Raw genomic sequence first — 17,715 nt, forward strand, 5'->3', positions numbered from 1 at the left:
GCTGTTCCTGAATTACTATCACTGTTGTTTATTATTGTGGCATTACTATGGCCGTTGTTATTGTCTGCCATTTTGCATGACTATGGCTGTTGTTATCGCTGCCATTGATATTGTTGCTGCTGCTGTTGTCGTCGTGTGACTATGACTGCTGTTTGTTATTGCTCTTAATCCCCTGCAGGGCTGCTGCAGCCTGAACGCTATCAGTATATATTTGTCTGTCTCTGTGGGGGGAGGGGGTTTGAGGGGGATGACGTAGCGGAAGTGCCTCTTTCCTGCCCCGGAAGCGGAAGCGGCGAGGCGGTGGGCGTGGCTGGGGCGCTGGCGGCGGGGCCTCGGCCATGGCCCTCTCCTCCTCCTCCTCCTCTTCCTCGGCGTACCTGCTGGCCATGCAGGAGCTGTTCCGGGCCAACACGCGGAGCAGGGAGTTCCCGGCGCACGGGGCCAAGGTGCACTCGGTGGCCTGGAGCTGCTGCGGGCGCCGCCTCGCCTCCGGCTCCTTCGACAAGACCGCCAGCGTCTTCGTCCTCGACAAGGACCGCCTGGTCAGTCACGCCGAGAGGCTTCCCCTCTGAGCCCCAAGGGACACAGGGCCCTCCAGCCTCTGCCTCAAAGCCTCCGAGGAAGGAGACTGCACCACGCTTCACACAGTTAGGAGAGACCCCAAGGGACACCCAGCCCAGCCCCCTTCTGCCAGGCAGGAACTCACGGTCCAAGCATTCTGGACAGGCGGCCCTCCAGCCCCTCTTTCGAGGCCTCCAAGGAGGGGGGGGGGACTCCAGCACTCGCTGAGGGAGTGAGTGTCTTCCGCTGAAGGTCTGCTAGATATCCCTCCCTGGACGCCCCAGTGGCACAGACTGTGTTTCATGCCCAGCACAGAGTCACCAGGGAGGAGAAGGCACTGCAAAAGGGAGGGCCTTCAAGTCAAATGGGGGAAGGCGGCTGAGGAAACCTAAAGGCACACTTGGGAGCTTATCACATGGAGGGTGCAGAAGCAGGAGTTTGAAAACTGGGTGATGTTTGTAATGATGCAAAAATGATCCCAAGGGAAAGCTCCTCTGTGCTTTTGGAATTCAGTGAAAGTGAAAAGGAGCTGGTTTTGACTATTTCTCTTTCACGCAAACGTCATCCGCAGGGTCTTTTCCAACTTTCTGCTCACGTTGTGAATGCAGGTGGCCTTCAGTTTAAGTTTAGTTTCTGCACAGCATTTGTCCCATGTGATAAACTCCATAGAAATGTAAATTCCTGCTGCTTAGTCATGCTCAAAATGGAGGATGTTTGAGAATTCCTCCTGGACAGACGGTTGAAAGGGAGGACGTGTCCTGGAAAAGGAGGACAAGTGCTCACTCTGCTCCCAACCTTATTTAAAAAATACTGAAAGCCAGTGTAATCTAGTGGTTTGAGTGTTGGAGAGCAGGGTTCAAATTCTGGCTCAGCTGTGCAAAGCCACTAGGGGACCCTGGGCAAGCCACATTCTCTCAGCCTTTAGATAAGGGAGACTCAGCCTGTACTGACAGCTTTCACTCTTTTAGTCTCAAAGGTGCTACAAGTTCCCTATCTGATGGCTGTGGAGGAGGCATGGGACACTCACACTTCTCACTGACTTGCCACCTTGTTACCTGAGGCCTAAGTACAAGGCTGACATAATGGCGACACAAGTAGCAGATTTGCCTCTTTCTCCCTGCTTGACTGCCCCACCATTCACAAAGAATTTAGGAGTAATGTTCATTTACCCTGTGTGGAAAGCATCATGAGTATTGTTTCAGGTGCCATCTGCCAGTACTTTCCATGCTTGCCAAAGGTTCCTAAGGATAGTTGCTCAAACCATCTAATGCCTTTCATTTTGACCTACGCATGATTGACCTCAACTTCAATGAGTTTCCCAAGGCTTGATTTGTGATCTCAACAGAAAGGGGAGGGTGCATGGGTGCTTTGCAGAAGCCTGCCCAGAGATGCCCAAGCAGAACAAAGAACGCACAAATGCTTTTGCAAGTAGTCAGTCCTTTCTGAACTCTGCAGAGGTAGAGAGAACTTTGGAAACATAGGGATGGAGTGCCAGAATGGGTATGGGGAGCTGTGTAAGCTGTGAGTGAAGGGCAAAGGTATAAACAGAGGCAGAACATAAACAAGAGCCAAAGAGGGTTTGTAGGCTGAGGTGAGTGAGACCTGGAAGGAATGGACTGTGGTACTTTTTCATGCCTGATATAATCTGTCATGCACCCCAATGTCATTGGTGAGCATGTCATTGATGAGCTTTTATACTGAAAGACAGGATATAGATTTTAAAGTTAAAATAGTAATGCTTTCACCTTAAGTTTGGCAATGCTCTTCTCAAAATTTGATATCTAAAGCAATCTTCAACCAGAAGTTGAAATTAGAATTGTATAATGGTGTGTAGGCAATGTTTAAGTTTAGTTGCTGGCTTAATTGTAAGATGCAGAAGCACGTGTTCATACACATGTTAATATGTAATGATGGTTCATTTAAAAGCCTACTTTTTTTCTTCTAGGTGAAGGAGAATAATTACCGTGGCCATGGAGATAGTGTGGATCAGTTATGTTGGCACCCCAGTAACCCTGACTTATTTGTCACGGCGTCTGGAGACAAAACCATTCGTATATGGGATGTCCGCACGACTAAGTCCATTGTCACTGTAAACACCAAAGGTGAGTGATGTTAATAATAATTGAAGAATATATGTTTTTTGCAAATGTTTGATTATTTGGGGGTTGGGTATCCCTACTAGAAATGAGAAATTGCTCCTAAGAAGTATTCACTCTACTTGTAATTTTTTCTTGTAGATTTTTCCTTTCCTTCAGACCTTTCTTACTAAAAGGATGGTCTGAGCTCAAAATGTACTTGCCCTATTGCTGTGTTTTAAAAGCAGTAATTGGAACTCTTGGACTTGGGTCCAAAATGTCTGAAAAACTGTATCTCCCTATATGAGTCAGCCCAAACTGTAAAATCCTAGAAGGAGGGAAGCCTGTCATTCCTACCACAGTTACCGGTACATCTGGTAGAGGACACATGAGAGGGCCTTCTTGGTGACCCTCCCAGAGGAGGCTTGGTTGACTCCCTCCCTGCCCTTCCATTAGGAGTCAAAGGCTTTTTATTTGGCTGGTTTTTTTGTCTATTATATAGTTGTTGTGGAAGGGTTTTTTAATGGGGTATATGAGGGTTACACTTTTATTCACATAGTTATGTTTTTAATTAGTGTTCTTCTAATAGGAAAGTTCATTTATTTTAAAAACCTTTTCAAAAGACCCATTTGTCAGATATGCAAAGGAATCTTGCACCACTTTTGAGACTAACTGAAAGACAGAAGCTGGTAGCATGAGCTTTTGTAGACTTGAGCCTACTTCCTCAGATGCATTTTTAGTTGTATTTTGTTTTAATTTGTTGTGCATCTTTGTCTCTAACTAAGCCATGAGAGATAAAGGTGGACCTCTTGATGAATTGTTGTTCAAAAATGTTCATTTTGAGATCAGAAGTGGAGTGCCATAAGCACACATTTTCTCACACTTTTAAAATAATATTGCTATATCTGATGTCAGACTTTAAATCCAGATATTCTTTTGTATAGATACTGGCTTGTCTGCCATATCTAAAATGCAGTAGGTCATTTCTGGCAAATGATACTGTACATCACTTTAGGGGAAAAGCTGGTGTATGAGCCCCTGCTGTAGTGGGTGACTATATTAGGTCTTGTCATAACATTGCTAGGGTAGACACAGGAACATCGTTGGCATCTGGATCTGCTACATGTTGTGGTTCCTTTGTCCATATCAGTGAGTAGTTTGTTATTGCAAGTCAGTAACCTTTTACAACTAGACATCTGTCTATTAACAAAGATGGGCTTACTCCCCAAGATCTGTGAGAGGGAAGTGTTATTATCCAGAATGGGTTGTCTGCAGCCGACCCTTTACTGGTTGAAATGGGGCCACAACCACCTCATGCCGCGATATTGATCTGCCTCTGGAGAGCACAAAAAGGAACCCTAAAAAGCAGCTCCTTTTTGCAATCTCCAAAAGGTGCCATAGCTGCAGTGGCGCAGCTTTATGACACCCCTTTGGTGCTGCATCATATAGAGGAGTTTTTGAGGAGTAAACAGTTATCATTATATTGTAGGGCTTGGCTGTAAACAGTGGACTTTATTGTATAATGTACAGCCAACAAATATTGGTAGCCCCTCTGGAAACTGTTAAATAAGTAATAGGATTGTGTTGCTGTGCTTTCTCACAGAAGCTATCTTTGATTCACAGATGCAGAAGTTTCTGTATTGTTTGCATTGCTTTCACTCAGGTAATAACAGCCTGTTCAGTTTCCCCTCCATTTCCTTTACAGGGGAGAACATTAATATCTGTTGGAGCCCTGATGGTCAGACTATTGCAGTAGGAAACAAGGATGATGTTGTGACTTTCATTGATCCTAAGACACATCGGTCCAAAGCAGAAGAGCAGTTCAAATTTGAGGTGAATGAGATCTCTTGGAACAATGACAACAACATGTTTTTCCTCACCAATGGCAACGGTTGCATCAACATCCTCAGGTACCCTCAGCATGGCCTTTTTTAGGAAGGGCAGCAAGTGAGTTGCCTGTCTTGTCTTTTGGCCTAGGTGGTGGATGTGGGAAAGGGTTTACCTTTTGTTTTGACCTGCAATGTCTCTTAATCATGTATTGAGACTACAGCATTTTTCCTTGTGCTGTTTCCTCTGGTTTGGAGAGTACCTAGTGCTGCCAGATACTAATCTGTATTTTCAGGACCTTTTGTTAGACTTTTGTTTTCCCATTTTCTGAGCTTTGCATTTAAGATAAATACTGTTCTGTGGAGTTTCTTGGGACGCAGGTACTGTGTGCAATTGCAAGCACTACCTAAATATTTTTCCACTCCTTCATTCACTTCTGCAGGTTAGGTCACAGTGTATTATTTATTTCTTTACTTTATTTATATGCTGACTTTCTTCCAGAGTGGGAGCTGTGAGCCTACCACAGGCAGAATCGCTATTCCCTGATCTGCCTTTCAACTGATCAGAAACCTCTCTGTCTTGTCTGGATTAAAGTTCAGTTTGTTTGCTCTCATCCAGTCCATTACTAACAACAGACATTGGTTCAATACCAATGTATTTTAATGTCCAGATAGCATAAATTAAAATCCTTGTGTAGTTTTCTGGAGTCTCATCTTTGTGCTTTTAAAATAATAATCGGAAAATATGCCAATCAAAGTGAGTATGCATGATCAGTTAATGAGAGATGCTTAGGTGAATAATTACTGGCTCTGTCACACAAGGCCTTTAAAATGAACCTTTTCTTTTTATTTCATCTGTATATTACAGATGTTGTCAGGATGTAATCCTAGCATACCACACCTCTGTCTACTTTGGCTGGGTTTCTGAGATATGTAGTTCCATAATGCTTGAAGGGCCACATGATTCACATCTTTGGTTACCTACCATAGAGAGGAATGTTGGAATGTGGAGACTGCAAGGAGTGGGGGTTGCACAAATAACAAAAGGTTACTTGTTGCAAGATTTCCATGCTGGAGACTCACTTTTAGCAAATCCTGGTTCTAGGAAATTACAGAGACATCCCAATAATAATAATAATAATAATATATTTTCCCGCCTCTCCCAGGTGGATCGAGGCGGGATCACAACCTGATTTAAGAAACGATACAGAATAACACGCAACAGTTCAATAAAATACATAACAATTAGCGATTGAAAACAGGATATCACAGGCAACATTGGAGTTCAGGGAGGTGGACTCGTGTCTTACCAAAAATCAGGTGGGTATGCTTGCCAGAAGAGCTCCATCTTAACTGCCTTCCTGAAGGTTTCCAGGGAGGCAGTAAGACGGATCTCTTCTGGGAGACTATTCCACAATCTTGGAGCAGCTATCATAAAAGCTCTTTGGGAAGTTGAAACATATTTGGTTGTTGTTACTTCCAACAAGTTGTTCCCCGTCGTTCTAAGAGTGTGGGTTGGATTGTATAGGGAGAAGCGTTCCCATAAGTAACTTGGACCCAAGCCATGTAGGGCTTTAAAGGTAATTACCAACACCTTGTATTGTGCCCGGAAGCAGATTGGGAGCCAATGAAGATCTTTTAAGATTGGTGTTACATGGTCAAACCTTGAAGAACTGGTGACCACCAATCTGGCTGCCATGTTTTGCACTAGTTGAAGCTTCCAAACTTGGTTCAAAGGTAGCCCCATGTAGAGCGCATTGCAGAGGAACAAGTAAGAGACATATGAACTGATCCTGATGCCATTGTTAGCCCTTGCTCACATTTTTGGGCTAGTACATATTTGTTTGGCCTACAGCTTCCCTCCATATTTTTGACTCAAAACAACATAAATAGTGATGTGTCCATTGTGAATAGTCCATTGTGATGGACTCTCCTTCATTGAAGGTTTTTAAACAGAAGTTGGATGGCCATCTCTCAGAAATACTTTTAGCTGTGTATTCCTGCATGGTGGGAGGTTGGACTGGGTGGTCCTTGGACTTTCCTTCCAACCGTCTGAGTCTGGTTGAAAGGACTGCTCTCTCTCAATTTCTTTCCAACTTTATCCTTTTTCTTTTTGTATAGCTATCCAGAACTGAAACCTATCCAATCAATTAATGCCCACCCCTCAAACTGCATCTGTATCAAATTTGACCCAATGGGCAAGTATTTTGCTACAGGAAGTGCTGATGCACTGGTTAGCCTCTGGGATGTGGATGAGCTGGTGTGTGTCCGATGCTTCTCTAGGTAAGCTGTCTTGATCTTTGTTAGTTGCCCTTTCAAACACATGGGCTGTAGAGAGTTCTGTAGCAGTCTTCCCCTGCCACATACGTGTTGGACTGCAACTCTTATTATACCCCAGCAGTATGTGGCCAGTGGCTATGCTGGCTGGAGTTTATGGGCATTGTAGTCAAACACATTGGGTCTGTATGAAATAAAGCTGTTTTACTTAGGGGAATGTAGTGTAATGCATATGTAGTTACCATGCCCCCTACCTGGCTTTCTTACAGGCACCTTGAAGCCATCCCTTCAAGGTTGTCTTTTTGGCCCCTAGTTTCTGTGACCCAAAACAGATAGGCCAAAAGGACAGTGGTGGGCTGTGGCATGTGCCCAGCCCTGATTTGAGCTGCTGCCGCAGTCTTGAACCAGGCTGCCGAAAAGGAGCGGTTTTTACCTCTCCTTTTTGCTCCGGTTCTTTTCCAGTGATGTGGGTCTGGTGCAGTTTCCCGCCATGTTCAGGGCATGCATCAGCTAAATGCTATGCCCCAGACACAATGGAAAACTGCCTTATTTGGCCCATCTTTTTTGGGCCTGTGTTGATGTAGTTTGAGCCAGATGTATTTTCCAGAAGAGAGATGTTAGAGTAATGGAGGATAGTTCTATGAAAATGTTAGTTTAGTTTGTTTCATTGACAAGGTAATCAGGGTAATCATTGGTTTTCATCACATTTTCCATTTTAATTACTTATTTACTTTTCTGAACAATTAAGCATATCACAATAGCTAAAACATCCTGGTCAAGCTAAGCATAGTGTTTCTGGAATTTAGGAGCATAATCAGAAATCTTTCTTCCCACAGAAAGTACCTCACTTAGCAGCAAATGTTTCTTTGGCACTTTCTTTGCAAGGATGCTGAACAAGGTCACTTACTAGAAGGCTTTTGTTCAGAATACTTTATGAAGAAGGATTTGTAATGTAAAAATAATATTTTACTTTTGTTATAGAAACACACATATTCATAACTGGAGGTAATTGCAGAGCTCATGTAAAATAAAATAGAGATAGTCTGATCTGGCCAGCTGAACGACCAGTTTGGGCATTTAGAGAATTCCTAATAACAAATGCTGCTCATGACTTGTGCCATTTATAAAGCTTAAGTTTTAGAGGCAAGATACTTTCCTCATATTACTTGTTTTTTCACTTAAAAAATAAAAAATGATTCAGTTTTAAGAGTTCAGCTGTGTAGATTTTGTTAGACCAGTTAAAAATAAAATTCTAATTTATCTTTTATTGTGTTGATTTTTTCAAAATAATTTTTTTTTCTCTTAAGGCCATCAATTTCCATAATTCCTAAGTGGCTAAGGACTGGATACAAGTTCCATATTAGATAATTATTTGGAAGGGAGTTTGGATGTTATGCCTTTGTAGTAATTATATTATACATTCTAGAGTATATAATATTTTATAGAACCAGAAAAGGTAGAGAAAAGGGCAAAAGGCAGTCAAAATGAGCAAGAGGTTAGAAAACCTTTTTCATGTGGCTGAGGCTTCTACCCCACCATTTTTTAAAATTCTTAAACACTATGCAACTTACAATTAACATGTTTAAATATATCCATATTTATCCTTTTCGATTTTATCTTTTATACATCTATTCACATCAGACATGAATTATTTATAACTTATTAACACAACTCCATATACATTATATCTTCCACCTCCCCTTTTCCCCTCCCTCTTTAGTCTTCTGCTTCTCAAGTTGGATTAAAAGTTCTTTACTGCAACCTTAATAGTTCTTCTTTCTCTGAAATCGATGGCTGAGGCTTTTTTAATTTAGAAAAGAGATTACTAAAATGAGCCATGACAGAGAGTAGTATGACTTTATTAATATAACCTATTTTATGTTGTTTATTATTTTATAAAAACCATATCTGTAGTGTGAAGACTAAATAGAGAAGGAAGGTTTCAATTAATATTAGAATTTAGGGTAAACCAGCAAAACATTGGCAGTAGATTCAGGAAACTCAGAAGGAAAATACTCTCTCAGAAAAAAAACAAACCAGAATTTGTTTACACAAGTTGTATAGTCTCTAGCTTTGGTAGTATTACAAAAGGAGTAGACAAATCCATGCTGGATAGATCTTAACAACTAGCTATGGTGGCTAAATGGAACATCCATTCCCAGTAGCACTATTTCTGCGTCTGAAATACCAGAAGCTAGCAAAACCAGAGTGGAATTGACCATTGACGTCATGCACTGCTTTAGTCAGATGCATCTTAATGGTGTCTTTTTGAAACAGGATGCTGGCTCCAGAGCTCTCATAATTAGCCATTTTCTTCTTTTGCCTCCTCTGTCCTTGCTTCCATCTTTTAGGCTTGATTGGCCCGTGAGGACATTGAGCTTCAGCCATGATGGGAAAATGCTGGCTTCAGCTTCAGAAGATCATTTCATTGATATTGCTGAGGTAGAAACAGGTAATTAGTGCTGTTCCCCCTCCCTGTCATGATGTTCATTTGAGCCACAGTGAGGAGAACCTCTGTGGAGCAGAGTTACTTCTCAGTATATGGACAGTGTAAATATATATATTTCAGACACCTAAGGTTTCTTTTGGTGTAGTTCAAAATATTCTTAGCAGCTATGTACACTCGACCCTCCACATTTGCAGTTTTGACTTTTGAGGATATGGTTATTCACAGATTTTATTAATATGTTTTCTCTGTAGGAATATCTAGGTCCTCCAGCATAACTCTGTGGTTAACTTTAATCAAAAGTCGCACTAAAGGATCTATAGAGATTCCTAGAGAGATCGCTCTACTAGGCATTTGTAGCTCCTCTAGCCAATTCTGTGGTCAATGATTCTCTCTAGATTCCTAGAGAGGTGTTCGCTCGGATAAAAACATAGTGTTTTTATTATTTGTGGTTTTTTTCACATTCACGGCGGTCTTGTGCCCCTAACCCCAGTGAATGTGGAGAGACTAGTGTATATCTAGTTTGGGAGAGTCCAGGCAGAAGATCTTGGGATGGCCTGCAGTAAGAATGCTAACTTATTGCGATACTCAGAGCAACACAGCTTATAATACATCCCAGTGATATAGTTATGTCAGTTCATGCCAAATACTGATACAAATAATTCTTAAAACTTTTTCATCTTTTAAATTTGTTTTTAACTCATTAATATGTTTAATATGTTTTATCTTATTTAAATTATATTTATTGTTTTAAACTATTCCCCTTTTTGTTCTAATGTTAATTGTAAGCTGTCCTGAGATCTTCATATAGGGCAGAGTATAAATATTTTAATAGATAAATAAAATATATCATTAAACAGTACTTTTTAAAACCCATTCTTAGGGTGAGGGCTGTTGGTTTGTATTTTTATATAAAGTGAATGTATGTTGCAAAATTTATTTTCAGTGGGGCTCATTGAATTGCATTTTTGCACTAAGCTGGGCCAAGGAGAGAAAGTTTGAGCTGCAGGGTATGTTGTTTTTTGGGAAGGTTCTAACTGTTGCTTTACCTTTTAGGGGAGAAGCTATGGGAAGTTCAGTGTGAGTCCCCCACTTTCACTGTGGCCTGGCATCCCAAGCGTCCCCTGCTGGCCTTTGCCTGTGACGACAAAGATGGAAAGTATGACAGCAGCAGGGAAGCTGGCACTGTAAAGCTCTTTGGTCTTCCCAATGACTCATAACAGAGGTCTTCTGCAGACTGTACTTATGACATGGGATTCTGAGCCATGGCAGGACGCTCACAAGCCACCTTGGTTTTGTACTGGGTTTGTTGCCCTTTCTAGAGGAGGAGCAGTACTGTGGCTGGGAGGTTTTTTTCCCCCCCAACAGGCCTGCTTTTTGAAACTGTTGTAAATTTCCCAACCAGAAGGCACAAAGGCTGGCTGGCAAAATCCCTTTTCACTGTCTAGGCTGTTGACAGGTTGATGTTTCAAAAGTTGAGGGCTGCAGCTGCTGATGCACTGGTATGTCTGTATGATGAACTTTCCATTGGGAATTCATTCCCTGTCCTCTAGTTAATCAGGGATGTAGCAGGCAAAGCCTCTTGCAAATCTAGGTTATTATGTCATTGCCATCCCCATGTGTCTTTGATTGAACATGAAAAGGCAGAGTTAGAAACCACTTTTGCCTTGAAGGAATGATTAACTCATCCACTTGAATATAGTGTGTGAGCGTGTTACCTTCCTTTGGAACCTTTGAAAGGAGTTGGGAAGGGAATTGGGACTATTTTTTATATGAACCTGTTTTTATATCTTGGATAACCTTGTTCAACTCAATAAATAAACAGAACTTTTGTGTACTGTAGTTTTAAGAGAGCAATGTACTGAGTTTATCTCGCAAGAATATCAAATGTGTGGGGAATGTATATGTTTTTATCTCTTTTCTGAGGAATAACATAATGAAACTGGAAGGTACAAAGAAAGCCAAACCTAATATGCGTTTCCCATGTTGGTGGCTTCCTTGGAAATCTGACTGGCTACTGTGAATCAAGTTGCCACATTAAACAATCAAAGGTTTCTGTTTATAGCGGGGGATCTGCTGAAAGTCCAGCAGTTCTTACATATCCCAACATTTTAATTATGCTGGGTATAGTGATGAGGATATGATTTCCAAAAAAACCCCAACAATTGAAGTATAAAAACGTTAGTGCCTTTATTTCTACCATTGGCCCGTTCCGCACGGGCGTAAAGTACGTGCCCAGGATGTACTAGGGTTAGGAAAGGGCATGCTTTACGCATGCCCCTAACCCTAGTATGTCCTGGAGACGTGCAAAATGGCGGCGTCCGTTCTACATGGGCGCCATCTTGACGTAGCGGACGCTTAGCATCTGCACGTCATGTGGCGCTAATGACACCACGAGTGTGCCATTGGCACCTTGCGTCGTCAGTGCGCTGCAACAAGAAGCGCCATTTTGGCGCTTCTTTTTTGCAGAGCTGGGGAGCCTCACGGCTTGGCCGCTGGGGCTCCTTGGTGCCACTAATTACAGCGGCGGCAGACCGCCACTTTTAGGCGGTTTGTAACGCGCCATTTTTCCCCATAAACTGCTATTATTTCAGTGCCATTTCCCATGGCTAAGGATTCTTTCTACTACTTGCATCATTCACAAATCATCCCACCCAGTTGGAGGCCATTTAGGAATTGGATTTCATGGCATGATGCATCCTGTTGGATCGGCTTGATTATATGCTGCTGATGTCAGTGAGCACAACTAAACTTCATGCAGAGTGTTTCCTAAACAGAGTGACCTTTTGGAAGAAATTCAAAAGCAGTGGAGTGTGCTGTAAAATGTTCAGCAAACATAGAGAGCTAAATATTGAGTCATAAATACTGAGCGCTTGTGGTTCAGTATCAATAATAATGCATTCCTGTGAGCAGAGATGAAAATCACAATCCTTTCAGATATCCTGAGTTTGGCTTGCAAACTTTTCCATCCATCAGTCCTTGCCACTCCCAGTGTACTTTGTGTTGTTTCTGTGACACTCAGACATGATTTTGATCAAATCCAGCCATGTTTCATAGAAATCAGAGAATATGATATATTGAACACAGTTGTCTTAAGTGCTGCTCTGATATAGGCAAAACAGCATCATCCACATACAGAATCAGCAGGCTTGGGAGAATTCTCAAGATGTGCAAAAATATCAAAGGGGGAAGGGATGATGGAAGAAAAGAAACATACTGTAAAGGAGAGAAGAAAATCCTCCAAACAATTTAAATGTAAACAGCCTAGTGCTAACAGCATTCTCAGGAGATATGGAATGCTGATTGCCTTGCATGAAGAATGAAAAACCAGAGGAAAATTGAAAGTCCTGGAAGAAGTTATTTTTGGCTGGAATGCAGAACAGGGGCACTCCCATGTGTCCTATAATTGCAAGTCTGATTGCATTTAGTTGTCCTAAGGTGTTATTGCTTTATTCCCTTATTCTCTTGCTCTGTTTCAGTTTTCAGTTCTTTGCTCAAACAGTAGTCTGTAAAGTCTGAATTGTCAAATTCTGGTTTTCTGCAGATGGGAACTTCAGATGTCATACTCAGATTGGGTAATTTCTTTCCTTCATCCTGCTCATTTAGTCATTTTTATTTCTTTTTAAACGACGCTTGTGATTATTTTATGTATTTGTGTATCATTCATTGAGGCATGGGGTTTCTTTCACCTTTCTCTTCAGAACACTGTATGATAGTTAAGTGTTAGTAGCCTGTTCAAGATATCTGACTGAACTGTAGTGTTCAGTAGAGATTGGAGTTGGATCTTCTCAATTTGTTATCCCCCCACTTGCTTTTGGTGTACTTATGTCCATACAGGAGTAACTACTAACAATATAAGATGCACTGTTAGTTCTAGAGTGCCATACCATTTTTCTGCTGTCAATCCATTGTGACGTTTGCCTCTTGCTTCAAGCTTCCGTTACTCGCCTGTGTTCTGATCACTTTGCTCTGGGGCATAAAATACTTTGAGAGAGATACACCTTATAAATATATTTGGTTGGTATACTGTTTAATAATGCAAATCACTCTTGAACTTTTTTTTAAAATGAAGGGCAGTATATAAAAATCATCTGCTGTGAATGGGAAATGTTTCTAAATCTGATCATCAAGAAGATAACACACCAAAATATTATATTATGCAGGATTTTTTCAAAACTATCAAATGGCCCATTATTTTTTCTTTACCTAAAAACCACCTTTCCCTAAGGATTCTTTTTACTTCCCGCATCATTCTCAAATCATCCCACCCAGTTACTTCATAGCATCTATCTTGGCATGCTATTTCCAGTAGTGGGCAGTGTGGCCCTTGTTTGCTGTTAACTGATATATTTTGGCAGCTTTGCTGTCGAACGATTCACCTTGAAATCTATTTGTAGTTTTCTTTCTCTTTCTATTTAATCATGTGGCTTATTTGGAGGTCCCTCTTTTTGTTTTATTTGTAAAATATGTTATGCCACCTGTCATCGTTTCTAAGTGGTGAGCAAGAAAAAACATGCCTATGTGAAGTGAAGTTCAAATAGCATACAATTATGCTAAATCTCAATTGTAAAATAATTGTGATGGTCCATGAGAAACTGCATAAATTTTACAGTTGGGCAAAGGCTGAGTTAAGTAGAAAGGGCTTCATCATGCATGAAAATTATAAAAATTGTTGCGTGTTTAAAAACAAACCAGGGAGACTATGTCTAAGCAGATATATTACCTTACTTCATGGAATACAGCCAGCCCTCCATATCCATAGATTTTTTATCCATGAATTCAACCACCCACAGCTTGAAAGTATTTTAAAAATTTAAAATTCCAATAAGCAAACCTTTATTTTGCCATTTTATATAAGGGACACCATTTTATTATGCCATTGTATTTAGTGGGACTTGAGCATTCACAGAATTTGATATTGGGTGTTGGTCCTGGAACCAACCTCCAGCAGATACCAGTATCCCACTGTACTGACAATCTATAACCATACATAGTAATATATGGTAGTACATTATTTGATATAATATAAACACAATAAAATATAGTCCAATAACATCCAAAATCCACTAAAGAATGATTCATTTATTGGGCCAACCAAAGTATACAAAATACATGAGACAAACCTTTGAAGTTACCTTGGCTTTATCAGGCAAAAATGTTAAAAATCATATAGGAGAAAGGGGGGGGGGGAGACTATTAAGTTAGAGACACAGGCCTACATTTTGTCAATATGTTGTTCTCAGTAAAGATTATATGAACAGATATCCATTTAGGCGGAGGCCATTCCTCTCCTTTGGCCATGTGGGCTCTGGGAGAGAGTTGTAAAGTCCAGGAAATAAAAGGTTAACTCCATTTTAAATCAGAACTGCTTCTCTGATGACCTCTGCATGTTCTGTTGCTCACATGTGTTAGCACTGTGACTAAAGGTGGAGTCGATGATGCAGCTCTATTCGAAACACATTCAAGGCATGCAGAGTTTTATCTTGGTTTATCTTGGGTCTATCTGCATCGGTTATTCACACAGCCAACAAAGCAAATGTTTTGGGAAAACCCCCGAGATTGTTTATCCCGAGTTGTGGGTTTTTTTGACAGCCCCCTAAAACTTACTTAGGTGCATTTGAAATGCATGTGAACAACAAAGATTCAACCTACATTCTACTGGGATTATTTTCAACATCTGAGTAACCCCTAAGTGTCCCAACTTCCTGTCCCAATTCTTCCTTCTGTCTCACATGTAGACACTTAAGTGCCTCTAACATACTAGGTACTGTGTGAAATCAAGAGAAAGACAAGACACACACTTTAGACTTGTAACAAAATGCCACGTCTTTCTCCTTGAGTGCCTACTTGTCTTTGCCTGGTGTTCCATCTACATGAGCGGTATGCTTGCATGCACGGATGCCGGGATGTGCTCACTTGCTGCAAGCGCTTTTGTGCCCCTTGCAGAGACTTCTTTTGTTAAGGTGACTGACTAGTTCCAGAGCTGAGCCAATTAAAACCCATTCTACATTTTGCCTCAATTGTTCCCTGCCAGGCCAGATGCTACATTAGTAAGAGTTCTTAAGCGGCCTCTTCAAAGTGCTGAGATCAAACGGCTGCTGTCCATGAATTATGGAGACAGTAATGTTTTTGCCTCCAGGAAGCCCCACTGGCACTTCTTCGTATCCAGCCCATAATTCAACAAGGAAACCACTTTTCTGAAGGGAACAGGGAAAATCCAGCAGGCAACCTGTTCCTTGTATTTCTTTATGTGAAAACTAAAATCCTTACTTACATAATAATAATAATAATAATAATAATAATAATAATAATAATAATAAAATTTATTTGTATCCCGCCCCTTTGAGAACAATCGGGGCAGCTAACAAGTTAAAAATATACAATATATCAAATCCCTGGTCCCCTCCCCCCCTTAAAAAGGTATTAAATCTAACAAAGAATTAAAAACATACAGGTTAAAACTGACTGAAGGGTCAAACAATAAAACAATACAACAGAACAACAGACCAATAATCAATACAGCAGTGATCAATGGGAGCAGTAGTATCTCTTTATGGGAGTTTCCTGAGGCCGGGTTGGCTATTCTGGAAAGGCCTGCCGGAAGAGATCCATCTTAACAGCCTTTTTAAAGCTGTCTAAGGATGTAAGCAGATGGATCTCATCCGGCAGGCCGTTCCACAGTCTGGGGGGACGATGGAAAATGCCCTCTGGGAGGTAGCAGAGAGCCTAGATTTTTGTGGCTGAAGTAGGCCTCTCCAGAGGAGTGGAGTGCGCGGGGAGGATTGTAGGGGAGAAGGCGGTCCCGAAGATAGTTTGGACCCAAGCTATTTAGGGCTTTAAAGGTGATAACCAACACCTTGTACTGGGCCCGGAAACTAATAGGCAGCCAGTGGAGGGATTTTAGAACCGGAGTAATATGGTCTCTCCTAGATGTTCCGGAAATTACTCTGGCTGCCATATTCTGTACTAGTTGCAGTTTCTAGACCAAGTACGAGGGTAGCCCCATGTAGAGCGCATTACAGAAATCTAGACGTGAGGTTACCAGCGCGTGAACAACAGTCTCAGGATCCTTTACTTCCAGGAAAGGGCGCAGCTGGTGTATCAGCCAAAGCTGATAACAAGTGCTCTTGACTGTCGCATTTACCTGATTTGACATCAGGAGCGACGAATCAAGGAGCACCCCCAGACTGTGAACACAGTCCTTGACGGAGAGTGTGACCCTGTCTAGGACCAGAGGTTGCAACCCGATTCCTGGTTTCGGGACCGCTACTGTGAGCACCTCCGTTTTGTCTGGATTCAATCTCAATCTGTTTTTCCTCATCCAGCCCATTACTGTCCGAAGACATTCATTGAGAGAGGAGATGCCATCAGAATTCGAGACCGACGAACGAGACATGGAGAAATAGATTTGGGTGTCATCAGCATACTGATAACACCCAGCTCCATGACTCCGAATGATCTCACCCAGCGGCTTCATATAGATGTTGAACAACATTGGGGGACAGGATGCTTACTTGATCTGTATGGAGTGTACAGCTGTCTCAATTGATTGAGGGATTCTGGGAGGTACAGTCCAAAAAAAGCAATTTTTTCAAGCTCTGATCACCCACTACCCTATCTTTTAATGCAGGCTTGGGGAGTGCACAGGATTCCAAATGTTATTGCACTGCAACTGCTATCAGCTCTAGTCAGCATCAAGAATTGGGAGGAATCATGGGAACTGCAGTCCAACATCTGGAGGGCTTCAGGTTCATACCTTCTTCCAACATTTCACAGATAAAAACCAGAACTCATACGGCCAAGCAATTCCAAAGTTATTCCAATTCATACGGCCAAAGTTATTAATGAGGAAGAACACACAAACTATGCAGGTTGCAACAGTTTGTTTTTGCTATGCAAGTTGCTCCCACTTTGTTAACAGGAAAGGCAAGATACTTCTACCTCCTCTCCCCCTTGTTGAGTTAAAAGAAGGCAACCCCCTTTTGCATTTTGAACTCAGTTTGCAGCAATTAAAGTAAGCTCAAGATAACAAAGGAAAGTGGAAGGAGGAAAGAGAAACTGGGACATTTTAAAAACAGCTGAAAAAGGGGGATGACAGAGGATTAATCAGGACTGTCCTTGACAAATCAGTACATTTAAGAATTTATTCAGGTTGCACACTTAGTGTTTTAATGGGAAATACCAGGGAATGAACCTGGAATCTTCTTGCAATGTACTCTTCCTCTACCTTTTTTATCCAAGACATCTGTCATTCAGATATCTCATGACTTTGACTCCACTCAATGTCCCACTGTGAAATTAGTCAGAAATTTCCTGGGACTAATTTTCTTTATAATTCTTGCATTTTGTCTGTTTGCTATGCAACACTGTATTACTGTTACTATACAATGATGATGTTATAGTGGTAATACCCCCCCTCCCTCCTCATATCAACAGCTGTATCTAGTCCAGCATCCTGTTTTGCACCGTGGCCAAACAGTTCCTTCCAAAAAACTCCCAAGCAGGACATGAAGGCAACAGTGGTGGGTTA

At 41.5% G+C, this 17,715-nt stretch overlaps 1 protein-coding gene across 1 annotated transcript; it reads left to right on the top strand.

Annotated features, from left to right (window-relative positions):
• The first annotated feature begins 338 nt into the window (after positions 1–338).
• THOC3 (THO complex subunit 3) lies at positions 339–11,027 on the top strand. Its single transcript, XM_089516313.1, has 6 exons — positions 339–542; positions 2,507–2,663; positions 4,342–4,546; positions 6,584–6,745; positions 9,091–9,191; positions 10,242–11,027. Exons 1-6 carry the CDS (start codon positions 339–341, stop codon positions 10,403–10,405), a joined length of 993 nt encoding a protein of 330 aa, XP_089372439.1. The 3' UTR covers positions 10,406–11,027.
• Positions 11,028–17,715: the final 6,688 nt, after the last annotated feature.

This window comes from Sceloporus occidentalis, unplaced genomic scaffold (genome assembly GCF_023333645.1).
Source record: "Sceloporus occidentalis isolate IW3139 unplaced genomic scaffold, rSceOcc1.0.p SCAF_1, whole genome shotgun sequence".
Lineage (NCBI taxonomy): Eukaryota > Metazoa > Chordata > Lepidosauria > Squamata > Phrynosomatidae > Sceloporus > Sceloporus occidentalis.